Raw genomic sequence first — 22,003 nt, forward strand, 5'->3', positions numbered from 1 at the left:
GCAGGTAGATAAAATCAATTAGCACTTTAGCTGCACTTTAAGGGCTAAAGATATTTTATTAGTACTTTTATCTCGGCTTTTATTCCTGTAATTATTATTTTTTAAGCGAATCAGGGTCATATGCAGCATATTCCCCTCTGTGTGTTTGTAATTATAGAATTTGGTTTGACAAGAAACTGGTATTAACCGTCCCGTTGCCCTCAAATCTGACTAACACCATTTATTCTAGGGGTCAATTTGACCGCAGCAGTTTAAACATCTGTAAAATGATCATCTGGAATGAAAGTAACGTCCGTTATCAAGGACAGCAGCATGAATCTGACCTCATATAATATTTGAATTGTAAAATAGACGATAATAATAATGATTAAATCATCCAGATTATCAAACTGACCCAAAGGAACACTGATGAGACAAGTACATGTACGATAAGAACAATAAAAAATATATATAATCATGACAATTTTAGGTTTTTAATGAGTCGTCCCCATAAAATGAGGAAAAGTCATAAATATAAAGCAAAATACAAAAAAAAAATGACATTATTTAGAGATGTTAAACATTAAATGGGGTCAAATTGACCCTTAGGAGAACAGGAGGGTTAAAATTCAGGCCAGAACAAAGACACTTCAAGACTGAGGCTACTGAAACACAGTCTGTGTTTTCCAAACCAAGAGCCGACTCCAACTTGAATCAACCAGGTAAAAATGAGTGATAATGACAAACACATCCTGCTTTGTTCCACCGACACGTGCTTTTGTCATCTCCCTGCCTGCTGATGGTCCCCACGGTTGGTATCAGAAGAGGGTTGGTTTGTATTTAAGATGACACCCACCCATAAAGGTGACAGTGTGTTTACTTATTAGCGTGTAATGTGCTCCATGACGTTATCGGCTACTTCAAACACTGCATGTGATACCACATCAAACGCGTTGTTTGTTAGCGCCTGAAGGAGCAGTCTGGGTCTTCAGCGTGTCATCGCAGGAGAGCAACTTGAAGCTCACTAAGAAATAAAGTTCATATATTGAAAAGTGTGTATCAGGTACAGTATGTCTCTTTACATAACGCTCTTGGGTCGTTGCTCTGCCAGGAACTGGTAACTTTCTTGCCGCTTATTCATGAAAGCCAGCTGGCCGCAGTTATGCGCGGCGCGGTTGCACTCACACTGGTCAAACGCACTAGGCTTTACCCGAAAAACCTGTTTTGGCGCGTGAGTGCGCCCTTAATGTACGAATGCTCGGCTGAATATTGTTTTTGTTCATTCAGAGCCCCGGCGGCTGACACCTACTGTATGTTCATATAAATAATGTAATAAGAAAGTGTTCCACTCGCAAATACCACAAACTCCAAACCGTACTCCCATCAAACTAAACGATTTGAGCGATATGAAACACGTTTTTAGAAAAGAAAAAAAGGTTGACTGTGGTGAGGCCACCTTGAGTATTACATTGCTTTTATTTCCTGGAGTACGTTACGGAAAACCTCAACACAAACCTCCCCGGCCGGATGCTTCATGGACGCCAGCTTCCAGGCCTCCTCGAACGTCTCCTCGGAAACATTTACACCCACGTTCCTGAAGATCTCTGCGATCTGTGAAGAGGGGGACGAGAGTGTCGGTGTCAAAAACCAATTCACTTAAACACAGTCAGTGAGAACGGTCTGCCTTTATATCCCTGTATTTACGAATAATAAATCTTATTCTGTTATCTCGGTAAACCGTACTGCTGGTCTTGTGTGCGGTGCGTACCTCCTTCTTGGTGCGAGGACAGAAGAAGTGTTGCTCATGAACACCCTGAAGGGCGTGAACGGATGGATGCAGAAGATCGGCAGCCGTGGACGTGTCGCCATAGTTGTTAGTGTCACTGACTCTCTTTATGCGTGGAGCTGGAAGGTCAGAGCGCACAGACGGGATCCCATAGGTGCGTCTGCCTGTAAAGAGCGAGACGCCATGATGATTAAGGGTTTTTAGAAGATGGAAGTGAATAAAGTAGCGCTTTTTAAACTATTGCATATCAAGATAAATGTCCTCAGACCAACCTTTAATGCAAATACAATGTACGAATGGTGCTCCAGAAGTAATTTAAGCTGTTTAAGTTAAAGTGCGGTCTTTTTTCAGCACTTACCTACATCAAATAAGTCATGGAGACAGTTTTTTTCATGTATAAACAATAAACTGAGAAATCCGGTGGAGTCGCTAACAGCTGGACGTGGCTAACACTGATTAGCTCGAACGCATTCAAACGTCTTTTTTAACCACTAATACCGCTCAAAATAACAGCAAACCTCTGCAGCAGCATGAGAAGAGTCCCTACACATTAACTGAAGCATCAGTGGGCTTTGTCCTTTTGGATTGTATTTGGTAATTGAGTGAATGGACTTTACTATGAGAGGAGCTGGTACAGGGGCCAGTTGGGAAGTCTTTGAAACACTCTTTTAATAAACTCCAGGTTCACTAACTACGTTGTTGGTGCTTTGTTTAATGTGTAGGGACTCTTCTCATGTTTTATTTGCAGTTTAGTTGGTTGTGTTTGTTGTTGTTACTCCTTCGTTAAAGGCCTGTTCAGTTTGTTAACTAAGCATAGCCTGACAAATACAAATCCCACCTGTTGGGTTTCAAACTGGCAAACCAAAAGTCCAACAGTGACACTACAATCCTTTTGTCTTATATTTCCTTCAATCTACAGCACACACATAGAACTGTGTAATAACGTGTGTTCTTGTCACCGTACATTTCTATTTCTGACTTACTTGATGTGGACGGATCGCTGACCGACCCGATAAGGGTGGAGGAGGTCACAAAGTGGTCTGGGGCTGCCCTGGGTCGCCTCAGGGTCCTGAGGGTCTTCAGTGAGCTGCCTGGTTTAATGGGCTCCAGGTCCTCAGGCTTAATCAAGGCCTGAGAGGCTGGAAGCTGGGCTGATTCTGAGGAATCCTTCCTCTCCGCGTCGGCTGGAGGGGGGCTGCTCTGATGCTCTGCGGGAGAGAATAAACAGACAACATCTTTTAAGTCTTTTATTGCCAAATTCTGATGTTAGTGTTGTTGTAGTCCGATATACCACGGACATTAACATTGCCTAACTGCATTTGTAATTCAGCACCTGAGACAGAAGCAGGGGAGGGAATGCATATAAATATGAATGTGAAGCAGAGTTGCTTTTAAGGAAAGGAAGCCCACTTTGTTACCATCTTTGTAAATAAACATATACATCACATTGTATTTAACTGACCATTTGTGATAATGCACTGCTCTCGACTGTTGATGGGCATCTTGTCCTTCCAGTTGAGGAAGTTCGCAAACTCCAGGAAGTTGATCAGTCCGTCATTGTCTGTATCACAGTAGTTCATCAGGTCGTCCAGAACCGACTTGCTCACGTCCAGCTGGAACTGGCAGCACACAGCCTGCAGGTCCTCTTTGTCAATCATCCCCTTGCCGGCCTAGGGATTTACATAAAACAGACATGCATGAAAAAGGCTCAATGAGCATCGTGTCTTTATCAAACACCTTAATACCAGGGTCACATCCTTGTTCTCATCTCAAACGTGCCAATGGCCTTCTCACAGCAAACACAGGTTTAACCAAGGACTTCACTAATGAGGTCAACGATGGCTGCCAGTGTTCATTAATGTTATTCATTACACCTGTGCTTAATATGACAAGTAAAAATGTCCATTGTGAGAAAGGACTGTGCTCCTTTTTCCTTGATTACTCTTCAATGTTAAAGAGACATTGACTTTGCTTTCTCAGATTACTTTTAACAGGGTTACCTGAATAGTCAGCAGAGAAGTATTCATTGCAAACGTACCTTGTCATAATGTCTGAACGCCTGCAGCAGAGAGGGGAAGTTGTGGAAGTTGACCTTCTTGAGGTGGTGTTGCACCGCGTTGACCAGGCTGTGCTGCCGGTCTCGGCCTCTCACATACTGTCCTGGCTCCGCGGGGTGGATTACACCTTCAACACCTGTGCAGGAAGCAGGCAAAATGTCATTTAATGACTTTAACATAATAAGGTCCAGTGTGTGACGCTGATGTTGCGATATGTAACACAGGAGAGTGTTTTTTCTCTCTCTACCAAACTCATCCGGTGGCATGAGAATCCCAAAGGTGTGATCTGGTGGAAGATTCAAGGTGTTTCCTCTCCTGAGGGAGGAAGATGGGATTAATGAGAGTTAAACAAGAGTTTGTAAAGTACAGTTAGAGGTCACAAAATGTGGACAAAAGACGTGTGACAGACACATACACATTGTTCCTCTTGACAAGTTGTGGCAACGTCTCCTCTCTGTTCCCAGATCTCTTCCAAAAAGGCTCTGGATTGTAAAACCTACAACACAATCATATGAACGCAAGGTCAGGTATGATTTATTTCCCTTCAAGTGAGAATGAATACACAGTGTTATAGAAACGAACATTTGTGCCCACCTATTTCTGCACTTACTTCTTAGTCTCCCCCAGCCAGTGGAGAGTTTTGCCGAGACTGCGTCCGTCGTTGAAGTGAGGTGTGAGGATCCCAAACCTGCCGTCTTCACTGTGCTGACTCCAGTCGTACTTCCTATCGATCCGCTCACCTGGAGTAGAGCAAAGGGATTTATTGTGATGAAAGGGCATCACACACATCACACTTCACGTTTATCAAATCAATGCAACACATAGGTTGTTGCTAGTAACAGTAAAGGCCTTCTGCATAAAACACAGGGTTCGTACACCTTCTCCGATGTCAAATCCAAGCACTTTTCGAGCACTTTCAAGGTCAATATTCAAGCTTTTCCAGCACTTTGCAGTTGTTGTTAATTACATATTTCTACGAATACGTATAGATATTGAAAATGATTATGTCACCTTTATTTTTTCCATTAAAATCACGTTAAAAGAGATGATTTTATGTTATAAACACCAAAAATGTTTGGTAATACCAGAGGGATAAGAAATGTAATGATATTTCTATTCTATCGCTATTTGTTGAGAAAGAAATGTGGATACAATTTAAAGCATTTTCAAGTACTTACTCTAAAATTCAAGCACTTTTTAAATTTTCAAGGGTTTCAAGCACCTGCACAAACCCTGACAATATATCTTCCCGTTCTTCTTACCAACAAAATAGGCGTTGTGGCTACGGATGTAAGTCTCGTGTCCCTCCTGAGCTTCCCTCTCCACCTCCTCTGCTGTTTTTGAAGGGTTAACAACCTCACGCACATCCAACCCTGGATAAAAAGGAATGTGTGTTTCATGTTACAGAATTTGTGTCATACCAGGCTTAACTCCATGTTCTTCTATCTTATAAATTGAATCAGCCATTACCTAATTAGATCAGACACAAACCTTTAACTGTTTTCACACCATACGTAGTTTTGTCGTTGCACCAGGTGGGAAGTCCAACGTGCTGGTCATGGGACCGACCCACTGGTGCCTTTTGACTGGAGGTGTAAACTGCTTCACTTAGCTCTTGTAACTTATGCTGGAACAAAGTCTTTTGGGGAGGATTCAGCAAACTTCCGCCCTGTGGGAACCATGCAGGGATGGAGAACTTACATCCGAATAAACTTCAACCTGAGCCAAGTCAAGTACTGAACACTACAGTAAAACTGATATTTCTCTTAAATCAACCCATTAACTACATCACCACCGAGCAGACATTAACCATTGGCATCTAAAAATGTAATAGTACAGAATAGTAGTAAAAACCCTCCTTGCTGCCCCGGTAACACACAAGGAAGTGTGTGTGCTTATGTGTGGTACTCACAGTGAGGGAAGATTTGGTGCTGATGCCATGAACAAGGGCACTGGCAACATCTGGATCATTTGCTTTCCCTTGGTGCACTCTGATGGATCCTGGTTCTGGTTGGTTGCTGTTGCGGAATTTCCTTACCCCCGGTGGGGTCGGGGGCTGGACATTAAAAATATAGATATGGCGTATTAGACAGAGGGAGCAGACACTTTTAAAAACGTACATTGCTATCTGCAACTTCATGTTACAGTCATACCTTAAACCAGGGAAGCAGGATAACATCGGTATCAGCCCATATTGACTTTAAAATAAACAGATATCTGATAACAAAACGATTTAATGAAGCGATAAATAAATAGTCTGCTGCTGCGTTGATTAAATGCAGATTAAATGCAGATGGCACGAGGATTATCTGCGCAGTGCAACGTGACACCAGTGTCAAAAAAGCAATCGTCGTTAATAAATATGGCGTTCTCATTTTGAACAAGGAATGCATTTTTCATTATTTTAAGCTTTGTATTTTATGTCTGCATTTGCCCGTGGGCCAACACGATAAGAGTATGCATTTGTGGGATTTCCTTACCAGCGGGGGGTGGAGGCCTGGTAAACGGATATCGGATAACAACGATCAAATAATGTTTGATATTTTTACCCCCCTCCCCCCCATTATCATCTGTTCTGTTGTGTCATTGGATCAGCTGGGCACTCGTTTTTTGCACAGTTATATATATATATATGTATGTATGTATGTGTGTGTGTGTGTGTGTGTGTGTGTGTGTGTGTGTATATATGTATGTATGTATGTGTGTGTGTGTGTGTGTGTGTGTATATATGTATGTGTGTGTGTGTGTGTGTGTGTGTGTGTGTGTGTATATATGTATGTATGTATGTGTGTGTGTATATATGTGTGTGTATATATATATATATATATATATATATACACACACACACATATATATATGTGTGTGTATATGTGTATATATATATATATATACACACACATATATATATATATGTATGTATTTGTGTGTGTGTGTATATATATATATACACACACACACACACATATATATATATATGTATGTGTGTGTATGTGTATATATATATATATAGATCTATATATATATATAGATACATATATATGTATGTGTGTGTATATATATATATATATATATAGATCTATATATATAGATACATATATATATACAGATATATCTATATATATATATCCATATATATCTATATATATCTATATATATATCGGTATCGATATCGGTTATTGTCCAGATGAGTTGTAAAATATCAGATATGTGTAAAAAAAACTAATATTGAGCATCCTTCCTTCAGCTGTGCTGTGATATAACACTGTGTATAGGAATGCACCGCATTGGCTAACGTCATTAGCGTTAACTTTAATGTTAGCTGCTAAAGCTAGGTGCCGAGTGTTACACACTGCGTTACACACTGTGTTACACACTAATACACACATAAAAATGCACTTACCGCCGCTTCTTGTAAACAGGATTTAGTAGTGTCTCCTACAGGTTTAACTTTCCCAGCCTGGAGTTAAAGAAAAAGTGTTTAAAGTTCATTAAAAGGCTCCACAGTGACGTTTAACGTCGTGTGAGTAAGCTAACGTTGACTTACCGTCGGTATGTTCGGACATATATCTCTAACTTTATATTTCAGTTGTTCAGTCATGTTCCACTTTCACTCACATTAAACAGCAACAGCAGAGGCAACCAGGATACTTTATACTTTAGTCTTAATATTAAATCATTCACGTTACCTGGGAAACGCTTTAAACCGTTTTAAACCTGCGCTACCGTTAGTTGTAGGCAGCGCACCTGTTTTGAGTTCCGTTGCCTAGCAACTAAGTTTAACCGTAGACTGAGCGTTCAACTCAAAATACTTTTACAGAATATTTTATTTATTTTTGTTTTTTATCGTCAATCACAAATATAACCATTAATAGTTTCGGTATTTTAAGATTACATTTTTTTCAAGTAAATTATAGTAGTTAAATATTATATAGCCTACCTTTCAATTCATTCATTCATTCATTCATTCATTCATTCATCTTCAACCGCTTATCCCCCCCCACGACCCCTTTCAATTCAATGTTTTTGTATTTATTTATTCATTCACTATGTAGTTTTTAATTTATTTGGTATATATATGTATTTATTTGTTTAGTTAGTATTATTAATTATTTAATTATTTAATTAATATTATTATTTTAATTATTATTATTATATTTTTTTTTTATCGTCAATCACAAATTTGATCAGTAATAGTTTCGGTATTTTAAGATTATATTTTTTCAAGTAAATTATAGTAGTTAATTATTATATAGCCTACCTTTCAATTCAATGTTTTTGTATTTATATATTATTATTATTATTATTTAATTATTATTATTTAACTATTTAATAATAATAATAATAATAATAATAATAATAATAATAATAATTATTATTATTATTATTATTATTTTTTTTTTTTATCGTCAATCACAAATATGACCAGTAATAGTTTCGGTATTTTAAGATTTAAGATATTTTTTTCAAGGAAATGTGATTATATAGCCTACCTTTCAATTCAATGCTTTTGTATTTATTTATTTATTTATTTATTTATTCACTTTGTATTTTTTATTTTATGATGTGTATGTATTTATTGATTTGTTTATAATTTATTATTATTATTATTATTATTATTAGTAGTAGTAGTAGAAGTAGTAGTAGTATTTTTATTAATAATAATAAAGTATGATTCTGAACTGTTTGTGAGAATTTGCAAATAAAGTTGTAAAAGAAAAACACTAGGGGTTCGCTTAAATTAATTAATCTTTCGGCCTAACCCTAACCCTCTGAAAGTCTTTTAATTTGCTGTTTTTTCTTGTCATTTTTTGTAAAATAAACACGCCAGTAAATTGTGAATAAAATCCTGACAGCTGATTGGTCCGTGGCGCAGGTGACGTAGGCGGATTGTCAGCTCCAGTCATACGATCTGTCATCATCCTTCCTACAATCAGGGCTGATGGAAGGAGGCTGGGACACAAAAAACACATTCTGATCGCTGTATGATGGTATTTACCCTTTACACCTGAACCTGCAGCACCCGCCCCAGCAGCCTTATCACGTTCAATGTTCCTCGAACCAACACTGTGTTTGGAGAAAGTGCTTTTTAAATATTTAACACCTTTATCTGTGAATAAACTCCAGGATCATTTCAAACTGGAATCCCTCATCAGCACGGATCATTTCAAAAGCAGGATTAAGGACTTTCTCAATACAATTTGCACATGGACTGTCTCTGAGCACTGATCTGCTTTTCTATGTTTAACGCTGTTTTATTTTGTTGATTTATCATGTTTAGTTGTGTGTTGTTTTGGTTTTAAATGTGAAACTTATGTGTTTACGCTGCTGTCTCAGCCAGGACACCCTTGGAAAAGAGATTTTAAATCCCAAGGGGAATATTCCTGGTTAAATAAAGGGTAATGAAAATGAAAATTAGATTCCTACAGCCTTTTATTAGCTCCTTCAATCCAATGCTAGCTATACATCTATATTCCAGGGGTTCGACATTTTTATTGTGTGTGTCCCAGCCTTCTTCCGTTAGCCTTGCGTACAATGCGAAAAGGGAAGTTGAAAGAAGTGAGAGAGAGAGGGACATCGCGGAGCCTTATGAAAAAGCTAGCGTTACGGTAGCTGGGCTGGGTAATCGAGACACCGGACAGACAATAAACATATTATCCTGAAGACACCATTCACGATAACTAAGCTTCCTCTTTCTTTGGTAGGTGAGTAGCCGCCGTATCTACCCAGAGGGCTCCTCCCGATGCTAACGTTAGCTAGCCGACACTGAAGGGCCAAGCTAGCTAGCATGGTAACTTAACGTTTGTACAGTACGGCTGGGGAATCCGGGTCCGTCGGCATATTTTTTAGATTACCTAGTTTAACTTTAATATAACTAACAAGTGCGACTCTATTCAGTCCACCGATTGATGAGACGGTTCACTAAATTAGCGTCATGTAGCTAAAGGTGAGCTAGCTGTCATTAGCCGTACACACCCAAAACTGCATCATCTGTGGTTTGTTATTCTCACACGTTACGTGGAGTTAGATGTCAGATCTAGTGTGTACGTTACACCACCCACATTGAAACTCATAGGAGGAATTATGCTTTCTTAAAAGGCAAAAGATTTGTTGTTTTGTTTTGGATAGACATTTTTAACTTAGGTGGCTAATGTTGCTAACGCTAGCAATCGTTGCTCTGCTAATTCGAGCCAGTCAACAACAACATAACAGGTTATTTGTGGTTAACTGTGTGTCGTAACCCGGTTTCGACAGCGGGTTCGTTGTTTTTGGAGCCGTGCTTTGTGTTTTATTGCTTGGTGGTGATGAGACATGGTCTAAGTTACACAGATGATGCGTTGTTGTCTTGTTAACGTGGTTGTTGATGTTGTTATTTAGCTCAAATCTACAGACAGGTGTTGTGCCGTATTCAGCACCCCTGCCGTGAAACGTACCCCCTCACATTAAAGGTGATATTCTGGATCAGAAGGCTGTTGTTTCCACCTGTAGGAGAAGTTTATATACAGGTAACCCACGGTAACAGTCAGAAAATTGGTTACGTACAGTCTTTAAACAGGTAATACACAGGTAAGCACATTAAAAACACACACTTTTAAACCTATGAACTGCAAGAAAAGCTGGGATTATATTCGGGAAACGCTGAGTCAAATACATTCAACTTACTCAAAAGATCCATTTAGTTCATTTTGTAATTATGGCTGCAGTTTATTTCCACAGAAACTACAAATAGGTGATTTTAAACTCTTTAAAATAGTTTAACGACTGTAAGTACCCAATGTTATGACTGTTACCGTGGGTTACCTGTATATAAACTACTCCTATAGGTGGAAACAACAGCCCTCTGATCCAGAACATCACCTTTAATGCCAGGGGGTGCATTTCACGGTAGGGGTGCTGAATACGGCACCGGTACAGGAAAAATATCTGTAACTCCACCTTGAAACATTTCCCCACGTACGTACAGTGTGTGTGCAGACCCGTGCGATACTAATCCCCTTTATGACAGCCTCAGTCTCGCATACCTTAAAGCCACAAGCAGGAGTTGCTGTCACACTAACAGCAGTTGGTCAACGTTTTGGCATTTCTAGTTGCCCATGTCGTTGGTACAGGTGAGAAACTTTGCAGAAGCAGAAGTCCAGATGTCAAAATGTTGGCAAAAATGGCCTCTCACTCCGGGCCAAACCCTAGCAGCCATACCTGTTACACCTATTTGCTCAGCTAGTTATGATGAGCAATTGTTTGGAGAGGGTAAAACGTGGTTCTGGTGATGTGAAACTCTTGTTGACGCTGTGAACTTCAGTAAGTTTCCGTCCATGTTGGTCATTTTGGTCATCTGGTACGTTTGGCCCCTTGGTTTGGACCGCTTGTTTCATGACAGCAGTGTGAAACTATGACATTTCCCCCACTCTACAAACAGAGTGTGTGGTTTCTAACGTACAGATTTGCTTTCTAGTCAACAGTTTCAAGTCTACAGTTGTTTTACATAAAATCTCGTTGTTAAATCTGATGTTCTTGTTCAGTTATTTTGTTGTTTTTTTTGCTTTGGCCACTGTTTTAGGGTCATTTACCTACAGAGAAAATACTTTTTCTTAAATATGCCCATTCCTGTATCCTACCAAAAGCTTCAAACATATAAAGGGATACTAAAGGGATTTTAATCCGGCTCTGTGTCACGACATTGTGAGCAGATTAACCGCGTCTTGCTTCCCTCCGATGGCAGAAATCACTGGAGAGGAGCATTGGCGGTCTGTCAAAATCACTTGAATCGACGCGTTTCGTTTCATCCACGAGACCCCCGGCAGATGTCGAAATATCCCTTTAGGAAGAATCGTCAAATAGGGCTTCGCTTGTTGTAACCAAGATTTACAGCTGCAGCAAATAAAATGTTTATTGTCTAAAAATAGACCCGATGTGACGGTGACATTTTGCTCCCTTTTCTCTCTCCTGCTCAGGTGTTTTCTGCAGTTTTTCCCCAGAACGTCAGTGTGCAGAGGAAGACACCAGGCAGCGTGACATGGCAAGTAGAGGCGGAGCCACTCGACCCAATGGGCCGAACGCAGGCAACAAGATCTGCCAGTTCAAACTCGTGCTTTTAGGAGAGTCAGCTGTCGGGAAGTCGAGTCTCGTACTTCGTTTCGTCAAGGGACAGTTTCATGAATTCCAAGAGAGCACGATCGGAGGTATGTATTTTCAGAAGGCAGCGGTGTGGTGTGTTTTCTTTCTGTGAACAGGCCGGCACATTTGTGTGCAAGGACCGATGTTGGTGAAGTACCTTTATTCACCTTCTTGTTACAGAGAAACGTGTCCGTGTCACACAGTGGAATGAGCATTGACTATCTAGCTCGTCTTCATGCGCTACAAACAAATAGGTGTCACACAGAGTCACAGTGATCGCCGGTCACTAAATGGATTCACACAAAATGTTGGGCTGGAGGATATGGCCAAACACTTCTATCCCGATTTACTTCATATCTGGATAATAATTTAGGTATAAAGTATGTTTTCTGGTAATTGAATGAACGTCCTATATGAAATAACCACATGGTAAAGCCTATTTTTGTGTCCTCCTGTGTGGATTAAATCCATGACGAATGAAAAGTACTGAGTATTTTCTGTATCACAATATCTTTATATATGATGTAATCATAATGTGATTCTATTGAAAGACAATAAATCATCATATTGAATTATTGCCCAGCCCTTGCATCGATAAAAGCAGCACTTGTGGTGTCGCAGAATCGGAAATCTTATTTAGAGCAGAGGACATTAAATGAAAATCGACTCTACGACACTTCACAGCAACGCTCAGGGAACACACTCGCATCATTCAAGTGACTTATTACTTAAATCCTACCGCTGTAATTAAAAATGCACCTTTCTCTCTTCATCTTGCAACTTAAAATCCACTTAGTATGTTGTAATATAGGGTTTAAAATTTGCGATACCGTACTATTATTGTAGTTTATATTTTTTGTATTTTCAAATTTTTTATTTCAGATTGCTCTGTACCGCTGCTACGATGACCTAATTTCCCCTCGGGGATAAATAAAGTTATCTATCTGTCCATCTATCTATCTATCTAAATTAGTAGAGGAGTTGAGAAGCACGGTGGTAGGAGAGTGTGAAAATGGCCGATAGGACGGAGGAACTGTGGGAATAATTAGGGGGATTTCTGGACCTCCGTGTCTAGTTCCTGGTACATCCAGCAGTTCATGCGAGATACTTATTTCCCTTTGGCAAACATTCTGCCTCCTGGAAATCACGGTTGAATCAAATTCTAGGTTTGTGAACAGAAGGCTCCTGGAACGATCCTCACAACGGCAAAGGTGAAGTTGTGCCGGCCAGTTTCCAGGTGTGAGAGTGTGTAACAGTGAATCCCACCCTGCTTAATGCTTCAGCGCCCATCCAGATTTGGGATTATCAGTGTAAAACATGTTTGATATCACTCGGGGCCCCATTTTCAAAATGTGGACTAAGTCAACCACATAATCCTCCTGTGTGTGTGTGTGTGTGTGCCTCCAGCGCCGGTCTTAAATGATTACCTTCACAGGGACACTCGGTAGCTCCATGCCCATTTGTCACTGGTTGCCTCTGCTTTGTGCCCCTGCAGCTGCCTTCCTGACTCAGACAGTATGTTTGGACGACACAACAGTCAAGTTTGAAATCTGGGACACAGCTGGTCAGGAGCGCTACCACAGTCTGGCTCCCATGTACTACAGAGGTGCCCAGGCAGCCATTGTGGTGTATGATATAACAAATGAGGTGAGTCGGGCGCCAGGTTTTCTGTCACGGACTTGGAATCGTTAACCTCCACATACATATAGTCTATATATTGAACAGAGAGAGTCCATTTTTCACTTTGAGCTGTAGAAATGTTGATTGTTGCGTTGAAAACAGCCTTAAAGAGATAGTTCTCATATTTAAGAGGGGTTATATGAGGTACTTTTCCATAGTCAGTGTGTTTCCTACAGATGATGTGGTCGACACACAGACAGCAGTACCAACACGGGGGGCTGGTACTACTGCGGGGGCTAAGCAACATTCTGCGTTCAGATTAAAATGAAGGCAGCCATGTTCAAGTGTCAAAGTCAAAGTCACCTGGCTACATTAATAAAAACAGTCATTTTCCTCAATCTGTTAGTGAATTTGCGTGACTTTGGTGTTATATAGAGTTAGGAACTATCAAACTAACCGATGGAGGCGGTGGTAAACCAGCAACTTCTGCGTTATTCTTTCATCCATTCATCTTCAACCGCTTGTCCCTGTCGGGGTCGCCAACTTCTGTGTTATGCAAGGGATAATCACTTTTTTTGTTAAGCGTCTGGTGCCATCTACTGCAGGTGATACACTGACTGTGGATCAGTGCCTCGTACAACACCGCCACCGAGGCCGCAGCTGATTTAGTTTCAGTCTATTTGTATATTTCACTTGAAAGACGGTCACAAAAATAGGACGAGGAGAGTTTAATGTGAACGCTCCTGACAGCGACGAGTGTTCCTGGAGAACAAAGCCAGCAGCAGTTCTGTTTGTCACTTCTACTCAACTTTCTGAGAGATTCATTGTTCGACAGCGTCTTAAAAAAAAGGAGTCTTTTCTCTTCAGATCTCAAAGTCAGGGCCGCGCTTTTGTCTTGTCTGTCACACTGCATAACTTATGTGTGGCAGTGTCGCATAAACATGCCTCCACTGTTCTATAAAATACTGCTTTTATTGCACCTGAGGACATTTGAATCATAGTTCATCAAAAGAGTATTTCTATCGTGTCTCTATCGTGGGCCTTGGTCGTGGCAGGGCTCCCTTTGTCCTCCTCTTTCCATCACGTGGGTCTCACTGTTATTTTCACTAACTGAGTCACCCTCCACCCCCCACCCCCATGTTTTGTTTGCCAGGAGTCATTTGTACGGGCGAAGAACTGGGTTAAAGAGCTCCAGAGACAAGCCAGTCCAAATATTGTAATAGCTCTGGCCGGGAACAAGGCGGACCTCGCAAACAAGAGAGCACTGGACTTCCAGGTTTGTGTTCTTTAAATCCTCATTAGTTGATCATACAAACAGAACTGGACGAATCATCACACACGTCTGTTGGAGCGAACATAAAAGAGCTTGGACTGATTATTATTTATGAAGCATGTTGACAGGAGCTCTGTCTGAGTCTGTCCTGTTCCTACTTTGCTCCCACAGCGTTCGTTCTTTTGACTATGCAAACCATGAGGTCACTTGTATTAATGATTTCCTCCTGTTGGTTTCACTTTCCTAGGACGCACAGTCATACGCAGATGACAACAGCTTGCTTTTTATGGAGACGTCAGCAAAGACTTCTATGAACGTGAACGAGATATTCATGGCCATTGGTAAGTGTCTCTTATATGGAAGATGAACATTTTTAACAGGTATAGTTACAGAACTACCGGCCACACCGAGCTCCCGACCAGCTGCGTGCAGACGGCGGTGCATTCAGGCGGTTCTCTGCAACCCATAAAGTCAGGAAATATCATGTGTCCACGTATTTGCATTCAGGTGATCTCTGTCACTGATGAAGTGGACCAATATGGATAACGGAGGGCTGGTTGAAACTGAAATTGAATGCTTGTAATGCTCGCTGAGGTGAACTGGTGCACTCTTTTTGGAGACCTCCGGGTCCGTGAGACCATCTCATTCTGGGGAAAAGATGCAAGGTTGTCAGGACACTGTGGCCTTTGAGGAATGCAGCCCTGAAGCTGGGATGCAGTGTCTGAAAGCTGCTCCATTAGCATTTGAAGAACACACCGTCACAATGAGTCCTGTCAGTGTACAAAGTAAAGAAGTTTTAGTTTATCTAGTACAGGGGTGTCAAACTGATCCAGTAAAGAGTCGCTGTGGCTGCAAGTTTTCATTCCAACCAAGCAAGAACACACCTGACTCGACTTAGGGCGTACTCACATTGTCCTTCCGTACCGCGACCCGGACTTTAGGGTACTTGTCCCCCCTCCCTCTCCCCCCCACGCCCCAGCCCCGTTTGTACTCACACTGCCAGGGCCGGCCAATGCTTCTTGCTGTCCATACGCCATCACGCCGTAACACGTCACACGCATTGATCGCTTGTGTGTGGCTTTGTTTACAAATCTTTCCACAGACCTCTGAGTTTTTGTGCGTCTTGTCGACTGTTTTTGAATATTTTCATCCGACCAAATCTGCAGTAAACACTCCACCTCCGCACCACACCAACGTGAACCTTTCATCGCCATTGTTGTTGTTGTTAAATGTCCGCGCATGGTCCGTCCTTCTATTTTCTATGTCTGAACAGGTGGACATAACGCTACTGCCGTAGGGCTCGTGCTCGTGCTTGCACACGTGCGCACGCTCGTGTTCGTAAATGTGCAAACGGCTCCGCTACAGCCCACCTCTTTCAAGGCCGCAGTTGTGCGCGGAGCGGGTGCACTCACACTGCTTAAAGGTACTAGGCTTTAGCTGAAAAACCGGTTTTGGCCCCGGCCAGAAGGACAGTGTGAGTAGGCTCTTACTCACTCACCTGAACTGTCTTCACACAGTTGATTTGTTGGACCAGGTGTGTTTTTGATTGGTTAGAATGAAAACCTGCAGCCACACGGCCCTTTGCTGGATCACTTTGACACCCATGATCTAGTAGAGAGTGGCCTCCACACACACAGGTGTTTCCACTTCTGTCGCCTGATTAGACTTCTTCTCAAGCAGACGGCTTGATTGACGGCTCCTCGCTCTCCTGTCAGGGCAGGACGAATGACACAGTTATTATTTTTGATACGTTGAGTTTGGTGGCATCATGTAATTCTAAAATACCTGTGTATGCGTGTGTGTGCGCAGGGCCTTTAAGTTACCTTATCTAAAATGCTCTATGTTGTGTGTTTGTCTAGTAGTAGTAGCAGTTTGATTTGATTCATTGTCATAAACTATATAATATATAAAAATGATGATCCACAAAGTATATTTCAAGAGCAACTTAACACCGTGCATGTTTAAGACATGCTCTCAAAGCCAGACCTCCATACCAAGCCCGAACAGGTCTCTAAGCTTAAAGAGACAATGGAGAGCGTCAGTCTTAACCGGTCTTTGCAAGTTACAGCTCCATATTGTTATTAAAATAACTTCTGTTGTAATGAATAAAGCAGACCTGGGACCAGGATCAGTTAAAAGTGTAATGACGTGACCGTACATGTCATTGACTCCCTGAAACAGGGCGGCATGTTTGAATCATCAGTCGGAGACCCCCCCACTCGACTGAGGGTCTTAGAGTTGAGCAGGGGTTTTTGTTAGTTTTGTCAGTCAGTGTGCAGCTACTTCAGGGGACGTTACAGTTGTCAGAAGTAGCTGAGGTGTGAGTGCTCCTCGCGTTCACACTTCTCTCTGTGGTTAAATCATTTCACTACGTCGAGCCGCCCCCTCTGCTCGGTGAAGATGTCCGACAGTGCAGCCAACCCGGAGCGAAGGAGGCTTCAATTGAATTTCCCCGTGTGGGATAAAAATAAAGTAATTCTTCTTCTTCAGGCACCAAGAGACCGTTACCTTCTGTCTTCTGCTGAAAAGTGGTGAATTTAGAGCTCACGGCAACTTAACATGTTATAATCTCTGGCTTTTATCTGATATCAAGTGTCGGAAACGTCGTCTCTGCAGTTGGTACGCATTAGCTCGGAAGGCTACCTTGGCTTTATAACTAAATTAATCGCCCTCAATGTCCCGTCACCTTAAGAAATCTGCCGGTTCAATAAGGAGTTCCTTGATATATGTAAATAAAGGCAAGAATCATTGAATATTGGTGTTGAACAGTCGAATCCAGAGTGGAGCACAGCCCCGAACTCATGAGGTTTTAGTGTGAAGCTGCTCTTAAGAAGTCATTTTTGGTGTCATCATAGGTGGGGTTATCTGAGACCAATCCCATTCTTCATGTTCATATGGCAATAACGTATTGAATCTTGATTCTTAACCATCTGCGGTGATGTCCTTGCAGCAAAGAAGCTACCCAAGAATGAGCCCCAAGCATCCGGCGCCAGCAGCGGGCGGAACCGAGGAGTGGACCTGACGGAGACGGCTCAGCCTACCAGCCGTTCCTGCTGCAGTAACTAACCCGGCTCTTCCTGCTCATCCTCCCAACACACACTCACACCCACCCCCCTCTCTCCGCTCCCCACCCCTCCCATCTGGACATCGGGCTCCTTGGCTTCTCGACGTCAGAACTGACGGTCCCACCTCACTCCCCTGGAATAGCTAAAAGACTCTGTATAGCTGCATTTCTAATACCTTTTTTTTTGTTGATGTTCTCTTTTTCTTTTTTTTAAAACTTTTTTTAAGAAGTGTATATCAGTATAATGGATGCATGTATCACTACAACGCCTAAAAACACATTTTTATCTCTTATTCAGTCAGAAGACGAACCCCCACTTAAGAAAAGACGAGCGAGCGAGGAACCCGTGAATGTGTGATTGTGTCGCGTGTGAGTTTCCAGATGTGATTTGCAGATGAGAAGGCGTAGCCTCATTTGTCACTTCACAGGGTCGACTGGACGCGAATGGTGTTGCCTGTGATACTCTTTTGTGTGCAGGGTTTAAGTTATGCTCACAATCAGAAGGAAACCAAACCGCCCCCGTCTCGAGGCGCCCGGCTTCTCTGTTGTGTGGCATCGACGTGTTGAGACAGTGCCAGGAAAGGACTGTTACCAGGATTCCCTCCCTCCTCACTTGTGTTACGCAAGAAGACACCGTCATCCAAGGCTCCTAACGGAAAGTGCGGAAAATAAATTTGGTCCAGTTTTTGACAAAGTTGGAAAACACACACTCTCTTTTGAGAGTATTGAAAAGCTTCAATACACATCTGGCTTCTTATTCTGTGCAGCCATCCGTAGAGCGATATGGGCCTGTCACATTGCCGTACATCATATTAAACAACAAAGTCCCGCGGTGTGGAGAACATGGAGTTCTGGGAAGCGCGGGAACATCAGGAACCGGCTCGTTCAGGCCCACACGAGGCCGGTATGACAGGATTTATTTAATTGCGGCTTTGCTATCTAACAAATGTTTTCACGTTTGTGGCATCGAGTCCATCGCAGAAGTCCCATTTCGACGCTCGTAAGGCTTCACGTGGGAAATCAAACCAACGGGACACTTGAAGACTGTTGAGCATCCCGCTCTGTGAGTTGCAAAGACTTGAACGTATGACTTGTTCCATGTTAAACTCATGTCTTCGTTAACCCGCTCTGTCTCTGTCCAGGCCAGATGTAGACAACTGGGTGATCTCAATCAAAAGGGGGGAGGGGGGGTTGTTTTTAGACTAGAGGTCAGACGGCACACAAACAGGAAATTGGACTGCTACCCGTTGTCACAAGTCTGTGGAAAAAAATATACTCTAATGTTGTTATAGGGTGCAATGTTGTCTTCTTTAGCACAGCTCGTGGAGCTCGTGAGCTCGCCAGGAAATGATCTAGAGACTCCGAACAACTGTACAGTTCAATAGGTCTGCTTTGTTTCTTTTTCTCCATCCTAGACCCGGTCACACAAACTGTTCCAATGTCAAGCAGTAGTGGTCTTTTTTAGATATACGTAGTGTTATTAACAAAGTCCCTCTCTGGTGTCTTGTTACTTTTCTCCGAATGGGTCCACGGTCATGTTTGAAAGGAACTGTTATTGCATTGCACAGTGTTGATGATGTTTTTAGTTAACGACTGCCCTTCGATTTTATACGACGGACTGTATTGGACTTTGCTAACCTACAGCTATAAGCAGGTAGCGTAATTAACCTCACCGGTGGTCTCTCTCTCTCTCTCTTACAGCTCAATGAATTTTAATGATGTAAAACAGCATTACTAGTGATGGGCTGATCAGTTTTGAGTGTCTGAATACAACTTAATAAATTCAATAAAGAGGTCTCTCGTGCGCCTTTTTCTTCTGGATGTGTCGGTGGCGTCACATGTAGGTCTCATCTCATCTTCAGCCTCTTATCCGGGGTCGGGTCGCGGGGGCAGCAGCTTTAGCAGGGGACCCCAAACTTCCCTTTCCCGGGCCACATTAACCAGCTCTAACTGGGGGATCCTGAGGCGTTCCCAGGCCAGTGTGGAGATCTAATCTCTCCACCTGGTCCTGGGTCTTCCCCGAGGCCTCCTCCCAGCTGGACGTGCCTGGAACACCTCCCTAGGGAGGCGCCCAGGGTTCATCCTTACCAGATGATCCTGAACCACCTCAACTGGCTCCTTTCAACGCAAAGGAGCAGCGGCTCTACTCCGAGTTCCTCACGGATGCTGAACTTCTCATAATGTGAAACTAAATTTCGTTTTGCTCATTGAAAGTCTTTGATTATGAAAAATACGTCACCACAGAGTCCGCACAGATCCGTAAGCCCTCGAGAGGATTGTGAGGATTTCTCTCTAGAGCTGCAGCGGTGAACAGATTAAAAGACAATTAATCAACATTGTCATGCATCACCTGGTTTACCGTCTCAGTTCATCACGTTAACGTGCTACATTTGTTGCTGTCGGGTGGAAACCTTGTATGTCCACAACAATACTTTTTCAGGACTGTGAGGTTTTGCTGACAGTCGATCCAATGATGTCACAAGATTCAGTCACAAGCTCTGTTTTTAAATACTACCACTACCACGCACAGATGTGAAGATCGACCAATAGCACTGATTTATGTATGAATATGAAAAAAGGTTTTAGAGGTTTCTGACGATTTACTCATTAAAATCCCCCAAAGCAATTTCAGTCAAGAGCAACGGGACTTGGTTATTTGTTAATTGACTGTGCAAAACACTGTGAAAGCACCTTGAGTAGTAAGAAGACCAGAAAGGCGCTTTATAAATACAAGTCCATTTACCAAGTCCAAGTGACCATCGCCTGCGGAGGTGATACTGGTGCTGGATGTGGGCAGTGCAGGACGTGATGTGGTTGGAGACGGGAAAATATTTACCGAAGAGCAGAGAAAGATAAGCAGGCAGCGTCTCTCTGTGGGTCAGTTTGTAAAATTTACGACCAACAATCAATGTCTGCTCCATCTCTCCACTCTCTAGGTTGAGCTCTGCTGTCAATGGCAGGTCGGGTGTTTCTCATGTACTGTATTTACACCATCTGCCTCCTTTCTCATCACTCAGCTTCGCTCCATCCCGACAACTCACCCACTCCACACCCTCAAAGTGGACCTCACTATCCTCTGAACCCTCCAACAGCCTGATCACATGTATGGCCAAGACTCAATTCCCTGTGCAGAAACGACCTCCTGCTCCTGTCAATTATAGTCCTTACAAGCTCATTAACAGCCTCTTCATCCAGCACCGCCCTCACACGGCGAAGAGAGGCAAGAGTCCGGAGATAGAGAGAGGAGTCGTGAGGCTACACGGCACAAGGATCAATAACCGATTAAACTCGTGGTCTCCCTCTCATAGCCTTGATGATGTCCCCCACAAACAGACAGACAGTGCTGTGTATCAAAGGGTCATCTCATCAGCATGATGGAGAGTGGGATTTTGCGTTAGGGGCCCGCAGCATTGACCCGTCGTTCTGAATAATTCAACAGAAATTCACAAGCACTTCACTATTGCTTCAGTAGAAGGGCTGACATTGAGGTTTATCTTGGGTAACAGGGACTCTGTTTCTGAAAGGAGATCATTGTCTTACATTTAAAAGAGAAAGTAATTTGATTTTAATCCCGTGAGCCCTTAAAGAAAACCTCATTCGCCTCCACTGAACTGTAATCTTGACCTGGAAAAATGGGACCAAAACTTCGGCAGCTTCCGATCGTATCACGGCGCCATCAGCAGACGGAAAGTGTCAGAAAAAGATGTAATTCAATACCATGAAACTCCATCTGCGGATCATTTTAAATGATCAAAATCCACAGAAAAGATACTAAATGGACACAAATTAACATTGAACCCTTAAAACCAAGACTGTCTGCATCGATAATACCACTATAGCAGTAATACGTTAGAAGATGTTAAAGCATTTAATCATTATTCATACACTTTATATTCTTTAAAAATACAATAACATACATATACATATATGTAAATAGTATTGTATTACAGGAAAATGGAAACATGGAAATGATTATTTTACAAATCTATAGGATGATAAATGAACAGATAAATGTATTTAATGACATAAACAGACATTTCTTTCTTCTTTTAAGTTTATTTCAAACATAAAATATCAGACAGCAAACAAAACAAAAGGCAGTCAAAATAAAA

At 42.0% G+C, this 22,003-nt stretch overlaps 2 protein-coding genes across 3 annotated transcripts; one reads left to right on the forward strand and one right to left on the reverse strand.

Moving 5' to 3' along the window:
• Positions 1 to 1,443: 1,443 nt before the first annotated feature.
• On the reverse strand, positions 1,444 to 5,973 carry efhb (EF-hand domain family, member B; the record flags this gene model as incomplete). Its single annotated transcript, XM_083917756.1, has 12 exons — positions 1,444 to 1,590; positions 1,748 to 1,929; positions 2,749 to 2,973; positions 3,228 to 3,435; positions 3,804 to 3,958; positions 4,070 to 4,137; positions 4,238 to 4,318; positions 4,433 to 4,562; positions 5,085 to 5,195; positions 5,314 to 5,491; positions 5,735 to 5,878; positions 5,968 to 5,973. 12 exons carry the CDS (start codon positions 5,971 to 5,973, stop codon positions 1,444 to 1,446), a joined length of 1,635 nt encoding a protein of 544 aa, XP_083773882.1.
• Positions 5,974 to 9,369: 3,396 nt separating this feature from the next.
• Positions 9,370 to 19,686, forward strand: rab5ab (RAB5A, member RAS oncogene family, b). Of its 2 annotated transcripts, none has more exons than XM_083918633.1 (6): positions 9,370 to 9,524; positions 11,772 to 11,999; positions 13,430 to 13,581; positions 14,708 to 14,830; positions 15,075 to 15,168; positions 17,778 to 19,686. In XM_083918633.1, exons 2-6 carry the CDS (start codon positions 11,834 to 11,836, stop codon positions 17,891 to 17,893), a joined length of 651 nt encoding a protein of 216 aa, XP_083774759.1. In that variant the 5' UTR covers positions 9,370 to 9,524; positions 11,772 to 11,833; the 3' UTR covers positions 17,894 to 19,686. The 2 variants fall into 2 exon arrangements, with proteins under 2 accessions (XP_083774759.1, XP_083774758.1); XM_083918632.1 differs by having other exon boundaries at positions 9,370 to 9,520.
• The last annotated feature ends 2,317 nt before the right edge of the window (positions 19,687 to 22,003 follow it).

Source organism: Echiichthys vipera, assembly GCF_963691815.1.
Source record: "Echiichthys vipera genome assembly, chromosome: 8".
Lineage (NCBI taxonomy): Eukaryota > Metazoa > Chordata > Actinopteri > Perciformes > Trachinidae > Echiichthys > Echiichthys vipera.

Excerpts from the sequence above, each read along its gene's own strand:
- rab5ab (XM_083918633.1), top strand. The coding sequence starts at position 11,834 with ATGGCAAGTAGAGGCGGAGCCACTCGACCCAATGGGCCGAACGCAGGC. Across the intron at positions 12,000-13,429 it reads CCAAGAGAGCACGATCGGAG|CTGCCTTCCTGACTCAGACA; the intron begins GTATGTATTTTC and ends GTGCCCCTGCAG. Across the intron at positions 14,831-15,074 it reads AGAGAGCACTGGACTTCCAG|GACGCACAGTCATACGCAGA; the intron begins GTTTGTGTTCTT and ends TCACTTTCCTAG.